General features: G+C 34.1%; 3 protein-coding genes across 8 annotated transcripts; 1 reads left to right on the top strand and 2 right to left on the bottom strand.

Moving 5' to 3' along the window:
- The first annotated feature begins 3,282 nt into the window (after positions 1 to 3,282).
- Positions 3,283 to 7,672, top strand: LOC145066224 (exocyst complex component EXO84A-like). The gene is made up of 7 exons (XM_079013437.1): positions 3,283 to 3,664; positions 3,890 to 3,987; positions 4,072 to 5,116; positions 5,828 to 6,328; positions 6,464 to 6,789; positions 6,866 to 7,040; positions 7,188 to 7,672. Exons 1-6 carry the CDS (start codon positions 3,512 to 3,514, stop codon positions 7,008 to 7,010), a joined length of 2,268 nt encoding a protein of 755 aa, XP_078869563.1. The 5' UTR covers positions 3,283 to 3,511; the 3' UTR covers positions 7,011 to 7,040; positions 7,188 to 7,672.
- On the bottom strand, positions 7,483 to 10,665 carry LOC145066225 (uncharacterized). The gene is made up of 9 exons (XM_079013438.1): positions 10,328 to 10,665; positions 9,691 to 9,774; positions 9,375 to 9,584; positions 9,116 to 9,251; positions 8,856 to 9,021; positions 8,630 to 8,758; positions 7,938 to 8,132; positions 7,747 to 7,869; positions 7,483 to 7,646 (listed from the first exon to the last, which is right to left on the bottom strand). Exons 1-9 carry the CDS (start codon positions 10,500 to 10,502, stop codon positions 7,539 to 7,541), a joined length of 1,326 nt encoding a protein of 441 aa, XP_078869564.1. The 5' UTR covers positions 10,503 to 10,665; the 3' UTR covers positions 7,483 to 7,538.
- A 2,378-nt stretch (positions 10,666 to 13,043) lies between these two features.
- LOC145068442 (uncharacterized) lies at positions 13,044 to 17,861 on the bottom strand. Of its 6 annotated transcripts, none has more exons than XM_079015408.1 (12): positions 17,525 to 17,860; positions 15,413 to 15,503; positions 15,289 to 15,333; positions 14,895 to 14,993; positions 14,681 to 14,791; positions 14,439 to 14,613; positions 14,270 to 14,326; positions 14,042 to 14,178; positions 13,868 to 13,927; positions 13,704 to 13,781; positions 13,522 to 13,611; positions 13,044 to 13,282 (listed from the first exon to the last, which is right to left on the bottom strand). In XM_079015408.1, exons 1-12 carry the CDS (start codon positions 17,584 to 17,586, stop codon positions 13,241 to 13,243), a joined length of 1,047 nt encoding a protein of 348 aa, XP_078871534.1. In that variant the 5' UTR covers positions 17,587 to 17,860; the 3' UTR covers positions 13,044 to 13,240. The 6 variants fall into 6 exon arrangements, with proteins under 6 accessions (XP_078871534.1, XP_078871536.1, XP_078871533.1 ...); XM_079015410.1 differs by lacking the exon at positions 13,044 to 13,282 and adding an exon at positions 16,247 to 16,425 and having other exon boundaries at positions 13,380 to 13,611; positions 17,535 to 17,860; XM_079015407.1 differs by lacking the exon at positions 13,044 to 13,282 and having other exon boundaries at positions 13,380 to 13,611; positions 14,895 to 14,987; positions 17,525 to 17,861.
- Positions 17,862 to 22,529: the final 4,668 nt, after the last annotated feature.

The raw sequence follows: 22,529 nt of genomic DNA, 5'->3' as shown, positions 1-22,529 counted from the left end.
ACTCAACCCCTATATAAGGGATTGAGTGACATCATTTTGAAGCTTTTTCTCTCTCTCTTTCTAAACACTTTCTCTCACTACTCTCTCTCTAGAATTCGAAATTGATCCAAAAACACCATTTCAAGCCTCAATTTGGTAAGTACTCCATCCTAGCTTGTTGTTAAACTTGATTGGCATGCAAATTCATGTTTGAAACTCCCAAAAACACCCATGAACAAGTGTTTACGGTCTAGGGACCCTCCCAAAACCGTGAACACCCCTTGAGAGGGTTTTGAAGCCCCAAAACCCGTCCAAACCTCTTCTAGTACTTAGAAATGGCTTAGAAACTTGCATGCATGAGCTTAGGACCCCAAATTCGTGCCATTCGAGTATTGGACATGAGTTTATGGTCCAAGAACATGCTTGAGCCGTAAACCCACATTCATGGACCATAAACTCCTTTTTAAAGTGTCAAAATGCCCCTAAACACCTCCAAATGCTTCCATAAGAGTGTAGAACCTTATAATCTTTCATGTGATGCACCAAAACATATGTAAATGGATCAAACTTGAGTTTACGGTCCAAGAACATTCTTAGACCGTAAACTCATCTCCTTAGACCATAAACTATTCAAATGGGTGTTAAATTGCCTTTAACACCTTGTATGGCTTGGAATTGAACCTAGAACCTTGTATGCTTAACCTTCAACCACAAAAACGCATGATTCCTGGACAAACATGAGTTTAAGGTAGTAAACTCACGTGTTTAAGGTAGTAAACTCCCCAAGAGGATCTTCATAAACCGTAAACTCCTTTTCCAAGGCCCTTTCAAGTCCCAATCACTTCCTAAGCCATAAAATCAACCCTAGAACTTTCCTTTGTGCATTGTAAGACCATTTAGCATCCAAGAACACACCGTAAACTCATGGGAATATGGTCATAGGACCATAAACTCCCCTAAGGACTTACTTTTGAAGAGTAAACTCTTTATCTAGACCCTACACACCCTTAGATGCTACCCGGACCACTCCTAACACTTAATTAAAGTGTTTTCGCGTCGCGGAGTGTATAAGCTTATCTAATTAGTTATTTAAAGTCTAGTTAGATACATTTGTGTATCATTTCATATTACATAGGAACCTCGTACGTTTTCAAGCCTCGATCCGACGTTTTGCATCCTAGTTGACACATTCCTCGTCCGGTGAGTTCATACCCCTACCCTTTTTCAATGTTTTTCAATGTTTTCAGGGGGGAATACAAGCAAAAGTACAAGAATATCTTGTGCTTAAATTTATTATTTCAATTGAATTGTTTCATATTCCACTTGCTTTTAACAATTGAAACCGTATTAACCAACTGTTTGATTTGCAGAATCAGTTTACAAACCTATTTCATATATTATTATATAATGTTATACTATATATATTTCACATATGAATTGTTCCATAACATTATTGTTAAAAGCATTAGATTAGTACAATTGTTTTGTCTTCGGTAACACTCCACAGAGATATGCGAGTGGAGGATCGTCTTTGTAAATAGAATTTAAACAGGATTTTCCGCATTATTACTTGTAGATTTGTTATTCCTATAAATTGGAGACATGTCCACGGAGAACACTCTACAGAGATATGCGAGTGGAGGACCGCCTCTGTAACCAGAATCTCTATGTGAGGGAGCGTGACTTGAGTGTATAGATCTATACGGGGCTGACTACCCCACACCTGGCTGCTAGCTACAGCCAAATCGAAAGGTTCAAGGGTGACAAAAGTCATAAATGATACTGGCTTTCCTTTGCCATATCTAGTCGTTAGTATGGTTATAGAACTTGCAATTTGGATAACAGAGATTTACTTGTTAGTAATAATGAATATAGTATATTAATAACATTTGAAATTAGTTTACTATATTGATGGTTTTATATACGTGTTAAAACTAACTTACACTTCGCAAGGATAATCAGGTTTTCAGTGTACATCTTTTACATTACATTTCGGCTTGGTAACCAACTTTTAGGAAAATATAGGATTTTCCTGGGGTAACAACTATTCTTAACCAGAATTGTGTAACATAATGGAAAACTAAACATTACTTTTAAGAAAATATGGGATTTTCTTGGATAACAACTTTTTCAGAAAACTAAAGGAATCTTGTTCATTTTCAGAAAACAAACTGCTTATGAACTCACCAACTTTATGCTGATTTTTAAATTGCTTGTATTCTCAAGTTTTCCTTAGACAGGTATCACGCGTTCTTTTGTAGAAGACGGAGCGTATGGAGTTACGTCTTTCTTTTGTTTAAACTTATGTAACTACAAAACTTGTATTACTTTACTTTGAATCAAATGTATTGAATCTATGTAATGTATTGCTTTGTGTTTACTATGCTTACTATGTACATTGGTTGTGATATTCATGATGTCCTCTGCCCCGGAACGTTTCCGCCTTCGGTTTCGGGGTGTGACAACTTTCTTCAGCCTCAATCCAGTCGAAGATAGATTCATTATGGTGATCCACATATACATTCATTCTCTTGTCATTAGCATACGCCAAATCCAAAAATTCCTTGTAATCACCCTAGTTCACCAGTGTATGAATTCCCAGACCTAAAGACTCTTGTGGAAGGCAGAAATAGATGTCTTTGCTTCTCGATTTAAGGATCTTGTGAAGGAATTTTATGAATTGCTCATACCCAAACACATTGAAGTCAACATCTCGCACTCATGCTCTATCGGGATCAAAGTAAACTAAGGGATTGGGTGCAAACTGACCATTGTAGTGGAAATCCACTACAATGAAGTTCTGATCAGTGGGATTTGGAGATGATGCCATTTTACAGAACGATTAAAGGAGACGAATGATCGATGGAGAATTTTGTGCCCTAGTCGAGTTTAAGGACCAAATAAGGCTTTGGGGTGAAGTTTAACAAGAAGTAGACGACAAATCGGGGCCTACATGCCACCTCTTTTGCCACGTGAGATAAAAAGTACACATAGGATTGATAAATCCTTTAAAACCGGCTAAAACCGGTCATAAGGGAAACATTAGTACAATTCAACAAGTTAAAGGGTTAATAAAGCACAAAATAAAGTTTAATAACCAAATGTGATCAAAGTCAAAAGTATCTTCCCCTCTCAAATCATTATCCTTTAAGAGAAATCACATTACCCAAAACTGGAAGAATGCCATGTGAAAATTGATTGTACAAATAGCGAATTTAACAAGAATATTAAAACTTTAGGTCCACTAATGAAACTTTATCAATAGTTCAGAAACCAAAGTGTAATTGAAAAAAATGAACGAGTCCTACGTGAAAAAAAAGTTGCGTACTCATAACAGACGAATCCCGTTTCTCGACAATACACAACCATCTCCGGTACAGATCCACCGTCAATCACCTCCGCCGTTTCTCTCTCTCTCTAGAGTTCTCGCGCTCCCGCCTGCCGGAGCCATATTGTGTGTTTGCGTTTGTATAATTTCATCACAATAATCAGGCCGGAGAAGTAAAGGAATAAAATCCAAAAGGAAATAAAAATGTCGATACCGGAAGGAGCACTGTCGTCGGACGCCGGCGACCTGGATTTTGGTCAGGAGGTAACGCTTGGTGACAAGCTTAAAGCCTTCAAATCCTCTGGTTTCGATCAGGAAAGTTATGTATCTGCAAAATGCCGCACAACCAGCGAAAAGGTAAAATCTTGTAGTTTTTAATGCATTTTATGATTACTATATGCAAAATTCATTTGACGAATTCGCTTTCAAATTAACATGCTAGGTTTGAAATATGTAAAATCTTTTGGAAAAAAAATTGATCTTCAATAGCTTAAAATGTGTGTTATTGTTAATTTCATGCACCAATGAGCCATGTCAATGTAGAAAGATCGCTTAACAACAGTGGAATTGTTTGATTGGCAGGAAATAAAGCACTTGGTGACTTGTCTTCTAGATCTAAAGAAGGCCTCAGCAGAAGAAATGAGGAAAAGCGTCTACGCTAATTATCCTTCCTTTATTCGGTAAGGAGAAACAAATCAATCCAAACAACTATTTTGAGTTCTAATTATGACACTAAACTCAAAAACATATTTTCACACATACAGTGTATCAAGAGAGATTTCAGATCTTGAAGGGCAACTAGTGGCATTAAGGAATCTTCTATCTAATCGTGCAGCCATCATCCATACTCTAGCCGAAGGTACACGAACTGATTCGGTGTCATCGGGTCCCGGTTCAAGAAAAAAGGGTAGTTTTGACAATGAACATAGAGAACCCACAAAAATGGAACTTTGGTTATCACAATACATAGACAACCTAAACATTTTGCTAGCCGAAAGACGAGTAGATGAAGCTTTAGCTGCCCTTGATGAAGGCGAACGTGTAGCAAAAGAAGAAAAATCAAACGACTTAATGACACCCATCATGCTCGCTTCATTACAAGCTACTATAACCGAACAACGACAAAAACTAGCCGATCGACTCGCTGAATCAGCGTGTCAACCGTCTTCTAGCGGCAAGGAACTCCGATCATCGGTTGAAATAATCAAAAAAATCGGCGATGGCCCTCGTGCACATACGCTTCTTCTCAACTCACACCACCAAAAGCTACAATCCAAAATTCAAGGTCTTCAAACCTCGGGTTCAACTTATGGAGTGGCTTACACTGCTGCCCTTTCACAACTTGTGTTTTCAATCATAGCTCAAGCATCAAGTGATTCATTGGCTATATTTGGTGATCAACCGTTGTACACGTCTGAATTAGTGACATGGTCTGTGAAGCAAACGAATACTTTCGCGAATTTAATGAAGAGGCATGTGATTGCTTCACCTTCGGCTTCGGGGGGGTTAAGGACAGTGGCTGAATGTGTTCAGATTTCAATGGGACATTGTTATTTGTTGGAAGCTCGAGGGTTGGCACTTGCGCCTGTTCTTTTGAGACATTTTAGACCGTGTGTTGACAAAGCTTTGAATGCTAATTTGAAAAGAATTGAGACGAGTACTGCTGCTATTGCGGCTGCGGATGATTGGTCCCTGAGTTATCCGCCTATTGGCACGCGCTCTTTGGGTACTCCGCCTACTCTTGGCAGTTCGATTGTGTCTCAACCGAAGCTTTCAAGTAGCGCGCATAGGTTTAATCTTATGGTTCAGGTTGGTTTTGTTTCTCAAAGATTCCCAACAACCTATTAAACAAAATTAAACGTCAACACGAGTATATACATGGAAACGTTTTGCAAACCAGATATATGACAAATTGTTACCATCACATAAACAAATCACTCAAGCCTAGAGCTAGTAAAAAATCAACACAAAATTAGTGGGATGGCTGTGTTGAGATTTTCAACCGGTTTAATTAAATAAGTCGAGTTTGGGTTTAAATTTTTGGCCTGTTAAATATATGATTCTTTTCATTTATACTTTATTTCATCTAATATATTAACAAGATACAAAAACACAACCTCAAGTCTTGACAATTTAGAATGTTATTTGAACAATTAAGTTGTAGTTGTACTTCTTTTTAAAATTTGAAGAATTTTTTGGTTTTTTAACTAATGTAATAAACTTTAAACTTTTTTATTTTTATTTTATGTGAACTTTAAATGGGTTAACTCGACTTCTAACATGAAGGGTTGGAAACAAAATAAATGGGTCCACCATTTTATCTAGTTGTTCCGGGTTGGAAATTTCGATCCACGGATCAACCCAACTCGACTCATGTCAGCTCTACTCATAAAAACCCTAATTACACCCAAACTCTCAAAAAATTTACTCACATGCTTTGATTTCTTTTATTTCAGCCAAATCTCAACAATTTTACTTTACTTATTACATGTAAATCCTATTATTTGCATTGATTACCAGGAAATGTGCGAGGATATTGGACTCCTGAGATCATCAACATTCTCCAATCAAGCAAAAGAAGGCTTACATCAAGTTTTTAGTTCATACATTACCATGCTAGTAAATGCATTGCCTGGTTCATCAGAGACTGAGAATTTAGAGGGTAGAATTGTGAATACAGCAGAGAACGATACCCAACAGATAGCCTTGCTAGCTAATGCACTATTCTTAGCAGAAGAGTTACTCCCACGAGCAGCATTGAAGCTAATGCCTTTACAACAATGTCTTCCAACTGATACTCCTAGGAGAAATTCAGACAAACAATTAAGAACTCCAGAAACAAGAGAATTGAAGAAACGACTTCAGAGATATGTTGATCAGTTGAGAGATAGCTTTTGTAGAAAACATGCCCTTGATCTTATTTTTTCAGAAGACGGAGGTGCTCGTCTTAATGCACCTATGTATTTCAGTATGGATGAGAATTCAGAAGAGCCAGAATGGTTCCCATCTCCTATATTTCAAGTAAACAAATATAAATTTATTACTTTTAATATAAAAATCATCATTTCTTTTTTTCTCTTGTCATCACCTTGGTGACCCTATAGGTTCATATGACGTTAGCAGTAATACAGTTTCCTGATTGATTGTTTTTCTCAGGAACTGTTTGCTAAACTGTGTAGTTTCGCACGCTTAGCATCGGACATGTTTGTGGGAAGAGAAAGATTTTCCACTCTTCTTTTAATCAGATTGACGGAAACAGTAATTCTATGGCTTTCCGATGAACAAAGTTTTTGGGAAGAAATCGAACATGGCCCAAAGCCTTTAGGCCCTTTTGGACTTCGACAGTTTTATCTAGACTTGCAGTTTGTTATCCATTTTGCCTCAGAAGGCCGATACTTATCAAGAAACTTGCATCAAGTTATCAAGAATATAATCTCAAGAGCTTTAGGATCGATTGTTGCTGCTGGTGGAGATCCCGATAGGTTTTTTTTTTTTTTTTTTTTTCTTTTTTGTTTTTTTATTTGAGGATTAAAATATTTGTTTTTTGGATTTGAGCAGTATGGTTCCAGAGGATGAATGGTTTACTAATCATGCTCAAACTGCGATTAAAAAGTTGACTGGAAATGCAACACCTGAAAATGAAGAGGTTACTAGTCCCACAGTTGACACGTCAGAAGGAACTCTGCCTTCAATTGAGGAGTAACAATTACAGAGTCCTCCTCACAAACAAATGGTATCAAATTACAATTACATTTTTCTATTGGATTTGTGTATTGTGGATGCTCTAAAAAGCTATCTGTTTGAAAGTTGAAAGGATTTGGGAAGTCAAATGATAATTGATTTTATTTATTACTTTTCTTGTGTGACTTTGTTGTGGTAGGTGGTTTAATGGGGCTAAAACTGGATGATTAATGCAAGGAAATGGTGTCCTTTTGCCAATCAATCCAAACAGCTGATGAAGAATTACATTTATGATTGATTAACTTCTACATCCATTGTCCTTGTAAAGGAATAGATTTATACTTTGTAAGAAAGAGCTTTGACAAACTATAGAGATACATAATTATAATCATTTCTTCCAACGTTTCAAAAAGTTTAACAATATTTTAAAAATGTAATGAGTAAATGACTGGTTTAAAAAATGAAATTGGAACTTTCATGGAAACAAAAATAAATAAATAAATAAATTTTGAATTCCAATTAATGTTCAGATAGAGTCGTGATTATTGCGTCATGATGAGACGTGATCTAAACTCAGAAAGTGATACTTCATGTAATCAATACAATTTAACCTCACACAACACAACAATTCCTCTGGTAACTCCTCTGTTTTATTACCCTACATTACAACAGTAAAAAAAAGAATTATCCTTCAAAATCTTTACATTTCTATTAAAACAATTATCTCCTTTTTTTTTTTTAATTTAAGTGTAACTTGCCTGAATTGTGATGCCAAAATCCAAGATGCAATCCTTGAGTCGATCCTGGAAAGCACCAAACCCTTTCCTAGAGATGTAACTAAATCTATGCATATCCAAATCGATCTCCAAATAATTTTCTCCCTGTAGATTGTTTATGACATATAAAAAAATTGTGTCGTAAAAAATAGAAATTTAAAAAAAAAAATTACTTGATAGAAATCATGTTGAGGACGTGAAAGAACAGGTTTTCCATTGTAAGCATGCATAAGTTTCCTTTGTGGGGCATTCAACTGAAGATCATCTATATTTACGACACGTCCCAATATTTTTATCCTTTCTCTACATGCTACAACTGAATCTACACGAAAACCTTTCACTTCTTCTACTTCATCATCAAGTATCCTCTGTAATTCATATTATACAACAAAAATAAGAGTAAATTACACGAATGGTCCATATGGTTTAGGGTAATTTGCGCGTTTGGTCCCTAACTTATTTTTTTAACTCTGAAGGTCCCTACAGTTTGTTTTTGTTACGCGTTTGGTCCCTGTCTTACCTAAAATCACTATTTTGCCCTTAATTTTTTTATTTAATTAAATAAACACACCCCCAACCCCACCCCATCACCTTACCTTACCTACCCCATCATTTTTCCCTATATAAATAATAGTCTTTTTAGTTAAGATAGGGACCAAACGTGTAACAAAAACAAACAGTAGGGACCAAGCTCATAACAAAAACAAACAATAGGGACTTTCCGAGTTAAAAAAATAAGTTAGGGACCAAACGCGCAAATTACCCTAAACCATAGGGACTATTCGTGTAATTTACTCCAAAAATAAATAAGTTGACATAACATAATGATGAATAAAAAATGCATATCAAACCCTTACTTACTTACTCTCATGTTATCTTGAAATTGGGAAGATAATTCCTTTGAGTAACAATCAGAGAGTTTAAAATACAACACAAAACTTATTCCTTCTCCATCAATTTCACCTCCAAAAAGAGCAGCAGGGTACAATGGAATCTGCAAAGCCATTGTAGAATCAAAATGAATGATTAATATATATTTTGTCAAAAATCAAAATATTTTAATTATGAATATGATATATCCATCAAAATACCTGTACATTTACAACAAGAATAGATGGAACATCTCCTGTAGAAGAAGCAACATCAGGGAGTTTTACAAACTGAGCAATGTGATCAATTTTCCTCTGAGATAAAAACACATCAACTCCAAATGGGTAATAAGCAGCGTAATTAGAAGCAAGTTCCTTCTTTCTATCCCTGTAAAATGATATAACATAACAAAAACTTGACAAAGTGTCTTCTCAGAATTGACCAAATGTTTGAATATATATATAAACTTATAGAAGATTACCTGAGATAATCCTTGCCACGTACTCTAAAAGTTTGGGGTTCAATAAATGACCAAGAATCAATCATTTTCTTGTCTATTGGACAGAAGGGTACTTGTGAACCAGCTATAGGTCGTTGTATATGGATCTTTGAAGGAACTGGATTCAGATAAAGAACTATGTTAAATTTCAGTGTTTGAAATATGGAAGCTTATCAAATGAGGCTCAAAGGAAATCTAACATAAACCAGTTAAAATCAAGTGTAATGGTAAAAGAACTGACTGATTGTGGGATTAGTATGTTCATCATTTCGTTTGAAGGATAACTTAAATGCAGCTTTTTTCCTTGAGCTTGATTGGATACCATTCTCCCTTCCAGCATTTTCATCTATACTTGATTGAAATATCATCTGTTCAGGATGCACTGAACTTCTATGAGCTTCACCATCTCTCAGAGAACCAATATGTGGCCATGAGACAGCTTCTGAACCATCTGGAAACAGAGAATGTATGAACATTTGGATTCAGGATTCAGAGAGATGAAGAAAAAGAAAAGCAAGTAAATGTATGTCTGTTAGAAAATTTTTGCTAAAAATCACCATCGGAAAAACTCTGGAAATCTTCATCACTGCAATCAGATTCAAGAATTGAAGTAGAATCACACCAGAGATCATCAGTGCTCCCTGCAAAATGTACAAGGTACGTAAGAGAAAATTTCATTAGTTTTAATGGATGTTTCAAAATTTGTAACGAACTACTGAAATTGTAATGAAAAAGGCAACAACAGACTTCACGAAGTAATTCAGAATGAATCGATATCAAAAAAACTGACTGAAATTTTCAGGTTGTAAGCATTAGATTCGTTCAAACTTATAGCTTAGAAAAATAATATTCGATGTGAAAAATTGCAAGCCGTTGATAAATTTGGCCTCCTTTTCATAGATTTTCTGGATCTGAGAATTCCGTCAAAAAAAAAAAAAAAAAAAAAAAAAAAAAAAAAAAAAGCTGTTGAAGAACCATGGAAATACAACAAGTTAACTCATAGATTAACTAAATACGTAATCATGTTCCTCAATTTATTCCTTGAAGATCATGTACGAGTAATACTGGTGTAGTTTAATTCAATATAGTTTTATTCATAAACAATCCTCGAAACTTCCAATTACGATGCATTAGGAACTGTATAGAACACAACACATAAATTTTAATGTAGTTTTAGAGAGAAAGAGAAGGAACCGTGGGAATTTGGAGCGTCGCCGGAGGGAGGCGCCTTGGATTGATCATACAAACGAGACGATACACGGCGTTTCAGAGCTTTCCTCCGCCTTCTCAGCTTCAGCTTCACCTTCACCTTCGACGACTTTATTCCACCTCCGACGCAATTCTCCGGCATAGATACGCAACCTCCCATCCCCTCTCTTTTCGCTCTCTCGCGGGAAAATATCAAGGTATTTCGTTTAAAGAAAATGGATAATGTTATTTGATCGATAACTTAATGGGAAAAAAAAACTAATTGTCCCAAATGTTTTAGAAGAAAACGAGTAACAAAGCATGTGGATCAACACTAATTTAGATGAGTAAAAAATAATAAGAAGAATAACTTGAAATAAAATTTGTGACATTTATCAAGGACAGACCAAAAATCAGTAAATTACATGAATGGTCCCTATGGTTTGGAGTAATTTGCGTGCTTTGTCCCTAACTTATTTTTTTAACTCGGAAAGTCCTTACTGTTTGTTTTTATTACGCGCTTGGTCTCTACTGTTTGTTTTTGTTACGCGACTGGTCCTGTCTTACCTAAAAAGACTATTATTTAAGTAGAAAAAAAATGTGGGATAAATAAAGTAAGGTGAGTGGGTTGGGATTGGAGTGTGTTTATTTAAATATTTTAAAAAATCAAGGGCAAAATACTTTTTTAGGTAACACAGGGACCAAACATGTAACAAAAATAAACAATAGGGACCTTCCGAGTTAAAAAGGTAAGTTAGGGACCAAACGCATAAATTATTCTAAACCGTAGGGACCATTCGTTTAATTTACTCAAAATAAAATTTAGATATTGTAGTTTATTTAGGCAAAAAAGCTACATCTTAGAACTAAACGTGATTCATTTAGACTTCTTTGATGACAATTACACAAAACCAATCAAACTTACCAAATACCAATTAATATAGTTACAATTGATTTTTGGTTTAATGTAACAAACAAGATATAAAAACATTGGAGTAAATTCCCGAATGGTTCCTATAGTTTAGTGTAATTTGTGCGTTTCGTCCCTAACTTATTTTTTTAACTCGGAAGGTCCCTAAAGTTTGTTTTTGTTACATGCTTGGTTCCTGTCTTACCTAAAAAGACTATTTTTCTCTTGTTTTTTTAATTTATTTAAATAAACACACCCCCAACCTTACCTCCCTAACCTTACCTTATTTATCACATCATTTTTCATTATTTAAATAATAGTCTTTTTAGGTAAGATAGGGACCAAATGCGTAACAAAGATAAACATTAAGGATCAAGTGTGTAACAAAAACAAACAATAGGGACCTTCCAAATTAAAAAAATAAATTAGGAACCAAGCGTGCAACTTACCCCAAACCATAGGGACCATTCGTGTAATTTACTCAAAACATTGCACTTTAAAATAACAAACTAGTAAAATATTTTTCTGGTCAATACATGCGTGCGCATTATAATTTCCAAGAAACTTATATTCTATCATTCAAAACCACATAATTTATTTTTTTAAATCCTTATATGCCACGTGGCACATAGTAACGTGTGATCATTGTAGGGTCGTTTAGTGGAATAGTGGTTGTGTAAATTGGGCCGGCCATTGTTTTCAGCCGCAGGGGTATAGAACCGGAACCACCCGATTCCAAGTGGGGTCAATACAAGAAGTTGGACAAACCAATTTCTAATTTTTCTAATGTAATGGTAAATATCATGGATTATTATTTATAAAAATAAGATGCCATAAAAATCAACAAAAATATCATGATACACTTGTTAGTAAATGATTTATGGGTTGGATTGAAACCACCAAAACCTCTCATCTTAGTCTTATATATATCGTTAATATATAAATAATAAGGGCAAATTTCCAAAAAAATCTTATATTTCAGTCTAAATTATACACATTTAAATTATGTGTTACCTTTTTTATACCAAGGATTCCCCTATGGAAAATAATTTAAATCGTGAGAAAGTTAGTTACTTGTATTAAAAAAACAAATGAATATGGTTTTTAGATAATGGATTTTGTTGGAACAAAAACTTATAATTATAAACATGTCACATGAGTTGATAATTTCAAAACGAATCTTTACCTAAATTTGACATATTATAATTTGGATGACGTACCTTCAACTCAACTTGTTTACTCTTTTATTAAAATGTACTCATTCTATATATTGTTACAAAAAGTATTTTTCCATAATCAATCCAATTCTCATTAATAAAATATATATACAAATATACAATAACTACAAGATTGTGGGCCCAAAATCTATAAACGTGGGTAAAGTACAACATGGGCCTAATCATAATACACAGTTACATACACATAACACCTGAATAATACGTGAGCTAGTATATACATGAATCTACTTTTTTTGTCAACCTTTTTTGCAAATATAAATAAATAAATAAAAATCAGTGTTATCGTTTTATATGTCACGTGTTTGACCATTAAGCTATTTTTTCCAACCAAATAATAAATAAAACAAAAAAAAAAAAGAAGAAAAGGCAACCTTTCAACGAGCCTTGGGTTGCTAAGATTAGTCTCTTGTCACATGTCACCAAATAATTGGTTGATTTATTTCTCATTTTTGAACAAAATTTATCAATTGGATTTTGTTTTTTATAAATACATAAATAAATTACAAAAATTAAAAATAAAATGGTGGTCAATATGGCAAAACAATTTGGTGTGACATAAACTTAGTAGATAAAATATCAAAGAAAGGGACCAAATGTAACAAATTATAAAGTACGCATTTAACATATATCAATACAACCCACTATTACAGTTAATAAATGTCTTTAGATATATACCATCTTAATATATCATTCACATCACTAGAAATTTATTTAAAAAAAAAAAAAAAAAAAAAAAAAAAAGGAATATTACCTTTTATAGAAATCCCATCATCAACAAATTCCTTCTTGTGTAGTTGAGCATTCTGAATCTAGCTGTTGTAATAACATATTAAAATTAAAGTTTTAAGATATGTGACAAAAATCATAAAAAAGGCTCAAGTGAAAGAAATAGATTCTTTGAGAAGCAATGTAATCCAAAATGTGAAACAGTTTTAACTTCTATAATTGGATAATTTTTTCACAAATAAAAACTACAATCCCATATTTTTTTAATCGTTTTAAAATACAATGATTAATAAGAAAATAAATGAAAATATGTTGCTATTTCTTGCCTCTGACACAGTTGCTCTAGAATCTATGTGATGAGAATTTGTTACATTTTTTTCTTGGTTTGCCACTATTAAAGGCAAAGAAGCTCTATCCTGCAATGAAATGGACAAATTTTATAAATTGTTGATGAATTTATAATTTTATAAAATTGAATATTAAGTGATTATAAATTATAATCAATTACCTCTTCATCCATACGTGTCATAGTATCTTGAATTTTCTTAACAGTAACTACCAACATCCCCACTTCAGAATGCAAGGCCTGATACATCATACATCATGAAAATAAAAAAAATAAAAATAAATAAATTTTGAGAAAATTATTGTGTGAAATATTTGAGTAGATACCTTGTTTTCTGATATTAATGTCTCTATGATCCCTTCCTTCATTTGTATAGTTTCTTGAAGGTGAGGTTAGTTAAGAGATTGCAATGTCTAGACATTAATCAATAATTAGTTTTTGTTTAATGTTCAATAAAAAAAATAATAAAATAAAAAATAAAAAAAGATAAAGATGGATATTTCCTCTATCTTTGGTTGGCATTGAACACTAATTTTTATTGTCTCCAGCTGTGTCTGGAGCTCTGCAATCATCCTATCCTTTGTATGAAATTCACTTTCTTTAATTTTTAGTTTAGTTTCAAGATCCTTGATTTTTTCTGCAAATATTTAGAATAAAAAAAAAAGACCATGAATAGTAGATGTGAAATGAGCATGAAAATAGTAAATAGATTCAAAGAATAACATTACCAATGAATAAGTTCTCAAATGCACATACTTTGTCCAATTTCATCTTCAATTGAGACACTGAGAATCATAAAAGAAACTATCAGTGATTCAGATTCAGAGTATAAATGTAGTATTAATTATTTGATTTGTATTTTGTAAAATAAAAACATGTTGAGATAAAAAGACATACCTACTTCCTCTTTCTCATTGACAACATGAGATGCATTATCCACTACTTGCTTCACAAATGATGCCTCTTTGCGTATTGTGTCAAATGATAATAGATGAGCAGTTATCTTCTCAGAAAGAATGGTAATCTTTCTATCTCTGGATTCAATGGATCTTTTCATTTCACAAGTTGATTCCTGCAAATTGTTTGAATCATGGTTAATAACAAAGCATTTACTCAAGAAAAATTAACAGTTACAAAACCTGGTAAGCTTTAACAAAGCCTTCTTTTTCTTGGAGTATGCTACTTATAGTTTCCTTCAGTTCTTTATGCTTGTTTTCAAGTAAATAATTCTCATCTTCAAGGAACTGGATCTGTCAAACCACAAACCCTAAATTTAATTCGTTTGCTTCATTTGAGCATAAATGAAGATGCGACTGAGATTGCAAAATGTTCATGAACAATCAATTACATTACCTTCCGTTCCAGTTTCTGCCGCAGTTCATTAGATGATGTTAACTCGGCTTCCAATTCTTTAATTTTTACACAAAATGCTTCATCGCTTTGCTTCTGTTTCTATATTCAAAACACCAATAACTTAGCATAGGTCGACAAACAATTTCTGCAAATTCACACAATAGACTCGTCTTTTAATCACAGAACTCCATTTTGACGTTGGATGCGAACAGTTAAGTTAATCATGATAGATGTTCACGAACAACTTTCAATTTTCAACAATTACTAGAAGCGGTTGTAAATCCGCGACAATATCATATCAATTTTGCATCAGGAAAACTCTAGGTTTTACCCCGGAATCAAAATGAAGCTCTTCGTATGAACGGTTGTAAAATAATGTTCGATTGATAAGAACCTGGACATAATCGTGAAGTTGATTGGAAGAAGCGCGTTCCTTTTCCTGAAAATTTAGTATAAGTTCTCCAAGTTGTTCTGTTGATTAATCAATCCAATGACATGAGGAGAGTGATTGAGATTACTCTGAGTTCACGAACTTCTGTGATTAGGGTTTGGAGCTGAAGCTTGAATTTTGATAGCTTGATCAGCTCCATTTTGCCGCCAAATTTTCCCCTGCAATCATTAAAATACTAAAAGAGATGAAATAGTAATATAGTATCATATTTTGAATACTAGTCGAAAAGTTAGGGGTGCGTTTAGTTGCGGAAAAATGATCTGTTTTCCGGAAAAATTTTTCAAGAAAAATGAGAATTTTGAAAACGCGTTTAGTTCGTCTATTTTTCTAAATTTTTCACGGAAAATGAAAATTTCCGTTTTCTAAAATTACAAAGAAGTTGGAAATTTTTGGAAAATTGATAATTATTGTTTTCCATATTTTTCTAACTCCAAAAATTTTCTACAATATAAACACACACCCACTCCACCCTATCCACCTCTACCTACCCCCACCTTAACACCCCCCACCCACACACACACTCACCCGCACACACACTCACCCGCACACAAACACACACCCATGCACACACATACACATACATACCCACCCACACACACCCACCCACAAACACACACACACACATACACATACATACCCACACATACACCCACCCACAAACACACACATACACATACATACCCACCCACAAACACACACACACATACATACCAACCAACGCACCCACACACACACAAACACTCACACACATAACCACACACACCCACACCTACCCCCACCCTCACAAACACATACACCCACACACACACAAACCTACACCTACCCCCACAAACACACACATACACACACAAACACACAGTCGCACCCCCACCAACCCAACACCATCATGACAATCACTGACCTACTATCACCATCACCACCACCACTAACCCGTCACTAGCACCACCACCACCGCTGCCGCCGCCATCACCACCACTGACATAATTGCCACCGCCACCACCATTGCCTGTCATCACCACCACCGCCGCCGACCTGCTACCGTCACCGCCCCCACCCACATCCTACCACCGCTACTGTTTTCTAAAAATGAAAACCGATAGAAAAATACACATCTAAACACGTTTTCTAATTTTCTAAAACTAAAAATGAAAAATGAATAAGTTTAACTAAACGCGTTTTCAAAATTTTTGAATGAAAAATAAAAACGGAAAATGAAAATCGAAAAGGGAAAACAAAAAACGGAAAATGAAAATTGTTTTTCCGTAACTAAACGCAACCTAGGGTTTTTGGTTGAAAAAGGGTAATTTTAAACCCTAATTTTAAACGCAGGAATAAAAACTTAACGTCACATCATTTGTGAACTCCGTTTCTTTTTCTTGTAATGTTATTATTAATTTTCATTTTATACCCTTTTAATTTCGCTCTAAGTTTCAAATACACATTTTACTTTATTACTTTGAATATATGAAACTAATTTGTGATATGTTCTATAAATAAAAATATATATTAACAAAATATCAATTTTTGTTTAGAATAATGGGATTTAAAAAAATATATATTATTTTGTCAAAATGACTTTTTTTTTTGTTAGGAACGAGGCATTTTGCACTGATCAAAATAAATATGTTGGAATCTATGGTTAAAATTGGTCTTTAAGGGTTGTTATTTTTATTTGTGATCATGATTTGGATGATATGGGAAACACCATGGTTAATGGGACGTTTATAGCTCTAATTGCTTCCTCTATTTTCTTTGAATCTTTTTATTCTGGATATGTTGAAACAACCACATGTATATTACTACTATCAGGGTCGGAACCTAATGGGGACTAGGGGGCCTTGGCCTCCCCGGTTTTGAGGCTTCTAATACAACAATACTCCTATATATATCGTTTAATTATAAAATTAAACCAATAATTATTAAATTGGCCCCTTGATTTTTAGATTTGTTATTAATTTAGAGTTTAAATAATCAAGCAACCAAACCAAGCAACTAAAATTCCGAAAATCACTGGAAAGATCAAAATTAATCTTGTTTCCTTAGGAAAATATCTCATAAGCTCTATAAAAGAACAAAAAATCTAATCAAATTTGCACAAGTTTTTAACACAAGCTTTGTGTGTAAGAAGAAAAAAAAACCCAGAAAATCTATTCGAGTCATCGGAAAAAAAAAAAAACACCTAATCTCACCGGAAATAACGCAGCCGCCCAACTGCGTCTTCACCACCGGTCCCGTCGTCATATTGTTGTCGTCTTTTTCTTGCTCTCTATCTCTCTCTGCCGGTCACCACACATTTTCCGCCTCACATTTTCCGCCTCTGTAAGCTCTACCTCCCCTCTCTTCCGGTCGCCACCTCGCCGAAAACCGCTCACATTATGTTGTACGTTTGTCGGCTGTTGCTATCTTATCTGCCGGAGTAAGATATACCAAAAGAGAAGTGTGTGAATAAGGTACTTTTTATCTCTTTCTCTCACTCCATTTCTCTTTATTTGTTTCCTTTAATGGGCACTTAATGAGAAAGTGTGTGAATATGGATGATAGCTATACAATCTGACAACTATTTACTTATTATTATTATTATTATTAACCTATTGTTTTTTACTATTAAATACATAAAGGTAAGTTTAAAACATATATGCTGTTCGTGTATATATATTTTGAATGTCATAATCATTGAAATAAGTTTAAAGAAGTTATATTTGAAACGAGAATTAACCGTTTGAAAAAAAAATGTTACTTGTTTACATTTAACTTTTTTTATGTCATTACTAAAAGATGCATACATTATAATTACGATACATTATAAACGTAAAGCAAAAAAAAAATTATATGTATTTATGTTGAAGTTTGAAGTTGGCCCCCTAATAATAATGTCCGTGTTCCGCCCCTGACGACTAATGTAATTAAACTTTCAAAGGTCATTGACATGTTTTGTACTTTTTATAATTTAGTGGGCTATTTAAAGGTTTTACAAACTTAAATGGGAGACTTCGATATTACCCGTTGTATTTCTTTGGCATCAAAAAGTCACTTTTATTTTTCTAAATGGCAAAATAATTAATTTTAACTATATCATTTATGTATTAAGCGAGACTTAACTTATAACTAAATAAAAGAATCTGAGAATCACTCATTGTCGTTAAACCAAAAGTCATTTGGCTCAAAAAGTCATTACATGCCACAAATGTTTTAAAGAGTTTATTTAAATGGTTTTATGTTATTGAAAATTAAAGAAATAAGTTGGTTTAATTAGAATAATTATATTATTTATGAAACATATAATTATCCAAATTAAACTAAGTTATTTTGGCATTAAAACAATTATTAAATTGCTTGCATGATGAAAAACTAAGCCATGGTATGGGGATAAAAAAGAGGTAACAATGTAAAATTTAGGTATATTTATTTTAGGTTAATAGGTACATTTTATTTTTGTTTGATAATTTTTTTTAAATGATTTTGATTTTAACATGCTTTCTTTCAACGTTGTTTGTGTATATGTTTATGTATACAATCCAACAAATGTATTACATTGTAATTTTTGTTTAGAAAAATATAGTTGCATACATTTATTATATTATCTTAATTTCATGGTTTCCGATTATAATATTGTACTTCAAAATATTTACTTACTTATAACATTTCTCTTAAAATTTATAAATATACAAATTTTGGTTATTGCGCACATGTATAAATTAATAATTTTTAATAGTACAACTAGTGATCCCCCTCCCTTTCCCTCTCTTGCACCATTGACACAGGTTTGAATGAATGTTGGTCAAGGTAGTGAAGAACATATCGAAACGGTAGAAACATAAATTTTCATAACATTTTGCAGTTCAAACAGTACATCGATTTTGGAAACATCATTTACCTACATAGAGCAAAATGATCGACGTACATTGACTTTTCTTATCACAGGTCATTTATAATAGCCACCAACATGTCTTCATAGGTTGCAATCAGATTCTAGGTGAGTATGATGGATAAGCATAAGCACTTCAAGTTGGCAAGATCTGCCTTGTGTGATTCAGATAGAAGCATTTGGGATAGTGACTGAAAGGTAAATGGCATTTCGTATGCTATGTTCTTGGTGGTTTGTTCCTTCATTTCCAGCTGTTGAAGTAGGTTTTGGTATCAGATTATGAGGTTGTTCCGGATAGTTTGTTGTTGTTTGATAAGATTTTGAACTGAAGCAACCATATTTTTCTTGACACGGTCTTAGATCTATTTAGACGTTATTGGAGGTAGCCTTTGTTGATTTTTTGCTCGTAAGAGATTGTGAGTTTCTATCATAGAAAAGAGTTCTTAAGTATTGTAGATTTTGGGTAGTCGGTGATGAGTTTTAATTTGAGTTGTATTAAAAACCCCTCGCACCATTAGCGCAGGTTCGAATAAGTTTAGCGAAATAATGAACTTTAGAATATTAAAAAGTTTTATTTTTAAAAAAAAAAAATATGAAACTAAAATATGCAATTGCACTTTTGAAATGGTCATATTAAGGCATCCTACTTCGATCTTAGGGAATGGAGAGGCAAATAACTTCAAGAAATATCATAGCATTACATAAGCCTTTGAACTATATTACAACCAGGAAGATACAACAACATTACATGAGGTAATCCCCCCACCCCCCCCCCCCCCTAAAAAAATGGGACTACAGTGGAGTGAATCTCCTGTTGAGTGATTACTTTAGAAACCTAATATATATATATATATATATATATGGGGTACATGTAATAAGATAGAGCTACGAGTGAAACCTCATGTTTGTAAACTGTTTTTGTATATATTGCTTTACTTTTAGACAGTTTGCCCTTGCTATTTAGCCTCATCAAAAGAAAGAGCACATACAAATTGTAATTTGGGATTGTGAAATGGTAATCAAGATTCAAGATTATAAAGGAAAGTGATAAGAGGGTAATAAGGGAATTCTCTAACCTTAAAAAGTTACCATCTGAAACATAACCATGAACAGATTGAATACATGTTACTATTTATATTTCTTTGGATAAAGTATCATATCTTGGAACATAAAAGAACAAAATAATGATTTTGAGGACTAAAGTCAGACATAAAAGCAACTCGATGTGCAAGCTTGTAAACTTACTCACTACAAGTGTCATTAGTAAACTACTGGAAAGTCTTGTCAGTTATCCAAGAGGGAAACTTTTGTAACTTTTCAATATTACCCAAAATAATCCTCCAAACTAACAAACGTCAAATTAAAAATAGAGACAAAGAAAGACAATCTGATAACACATATGTAAACACTTTTTTGTCCCTCTTATATTGATAATCAAACACAAATCCTACCTACATCATGAAAAAAAACAATAGTCCTAAACATATAGAAACACAACTTAATCCACAAAATTTTAAAACAATAAAATACAACACACTAGAGCATAAATGATACATTTTAGAAAGAAAAAAAACTTCAAATTCATTCCAGATTTAACACCAAAATCCAAACATTAGTTAAAAATAATTCAAAATTCAAAATTAATACTAGATATGAATAACCATGGTTGTAGGGTACGTGGAAGGTCTAAAACATACCATGTTCCTTAACCATGCATGACCATGATTTGTAGTTCCAAATGATGCCCTGGACAATTTGGATTCAAAAAAGTAATCAAGATTCAGTAATGTAAAAGAATGCGTAGCGGTTTTCCACTTTTACCCTTGCCAAATTCCCCTACTTACAACATTAATATGGATTCAGCACCATATGAATTGAAATTTCTAGTTTAAATTTAAACTAACGGTTACCTGTGCATAGAGCACGAAAGTAACAGCTACTCGGTTTAACTGGTTTTGCGAGTAAACAAGTATGTCATCGATAAATACAATTACAAACTTGTCTAGGTATGGTCTACAGACCCTATTCATCAAATCCATGAAAACAGCGGGTGCGTTCGTTAGTCCAAAAGGCATGACTAAGAACTCATAATGTCCATAACGGGTTCTAAATGCTGTTTTGTGAATGTCCCCTTCGTGAATTCTTAGTTTATGATACCCTGACCGAAGGTCGATCTTTGACAAGTAGGAAGCGCCTTGCAACTGATCGAACAAGTCATCTATTCGAGGGAGGGGATATTGATTCTTGATTGTCAACTTGTTCAGTTCTCTGTAATCAATGCACATTCGGAACGACCCGTCTTTCTTTTTGACGAATAACACTGGGGCTCCCCAAGGTGAAGAGCTTGGTCGAATAAACCCTTTTTCTAGAAGTTTTTGAAGTTGTCCGGATAGTTCTTTCATCTCGGATGGTGCAAGGCGATGTGGTGCTTTTGCTACCGGTGCCGCTTCGGGAATTAAATCTATCCGAAATTCGACCTGTCTGTGAGGGGGTAGATCGGGTAATTCCTCCGGAAACACTTCAGGATAGTTTTGAACCACTGGAATCTCCTTGAGTTGCTTAGCTTCAGGTTCTCTTTCTAGCACGTGGGCCATGAATGCAATACAATTCTTCTTCAGGTACTTGTGAATCTTCATGCTTGATACCATGTTTAAACTTCTTCCGGGCTTCTCACCGTGTATGATAAGCGTTTCTCCATTAGGGAGAGGTATCCTAATGACCTTGTCGTAACAACCAATGTCCGCTATATTTTTGGATAACCAATCCATTCCTACTATCACATCAAAACTACCTAGATCTATAGGAATTAGGTCAATGCTAAAGAGTTTATCAGCTAAATTCAGAGTACAACCAGGAATTATATCATTAGCCCTAATTTCATACCCATTAGCAAGTTCAATAGCATAAGCATTCCTCATCTTTCTCGATTTCAGGCCAATTAATGGTCTAAATGCTAAAGAAACAAAACTCCTATCTGCTCCCGCATCGAATATTACTGATGCAAAATGGTTGTTCAGGAGAAACGCACCTGTTATCATTTCCGGGTTCTGACGAGCTTCTTCTGCACCAATCAAAAAGGCTACACCTCTTGGCCGTCCACCTTGATTTCCTTGGAAATTTTGCCTGGCTTGGCCTTGTCCATTGTTACCAGGCCCCTTGTTCAGTTTGGGACATGATCTACGGAGATGATCAGTACTCCCACACTCGTAACATGCTCTATTTCCCTCCTTATTCAGCTTACAATACTTCGAGTAATGGCCTGTTTGTTTATAGTTTTGGCACATTGGGCAAGCTCCCTTGTGATGGAAGTTACACTTAT

The sequence above is a fragment of the Lactuca serriola genome, chromosome 8, assembly GCF_051521515.1.
Source record: "Lactuca serriola cultivar US96UC23 chromosome 8, Lser_US96UC23_V15, whole genome shotgun sequence".
NCBI classification, from domain to species: Eukaryota; Viridiplantae; Streptophyta; class Magnoliopsida; order Asterales; family Asteraceae; genus Lactuca; species Lactuca serriola.
The sequence above is the reverse complement of the archived record's forward strand: the minus strand, read 5'-3'. Positions and strand labels throughout refer to the sequence as shown.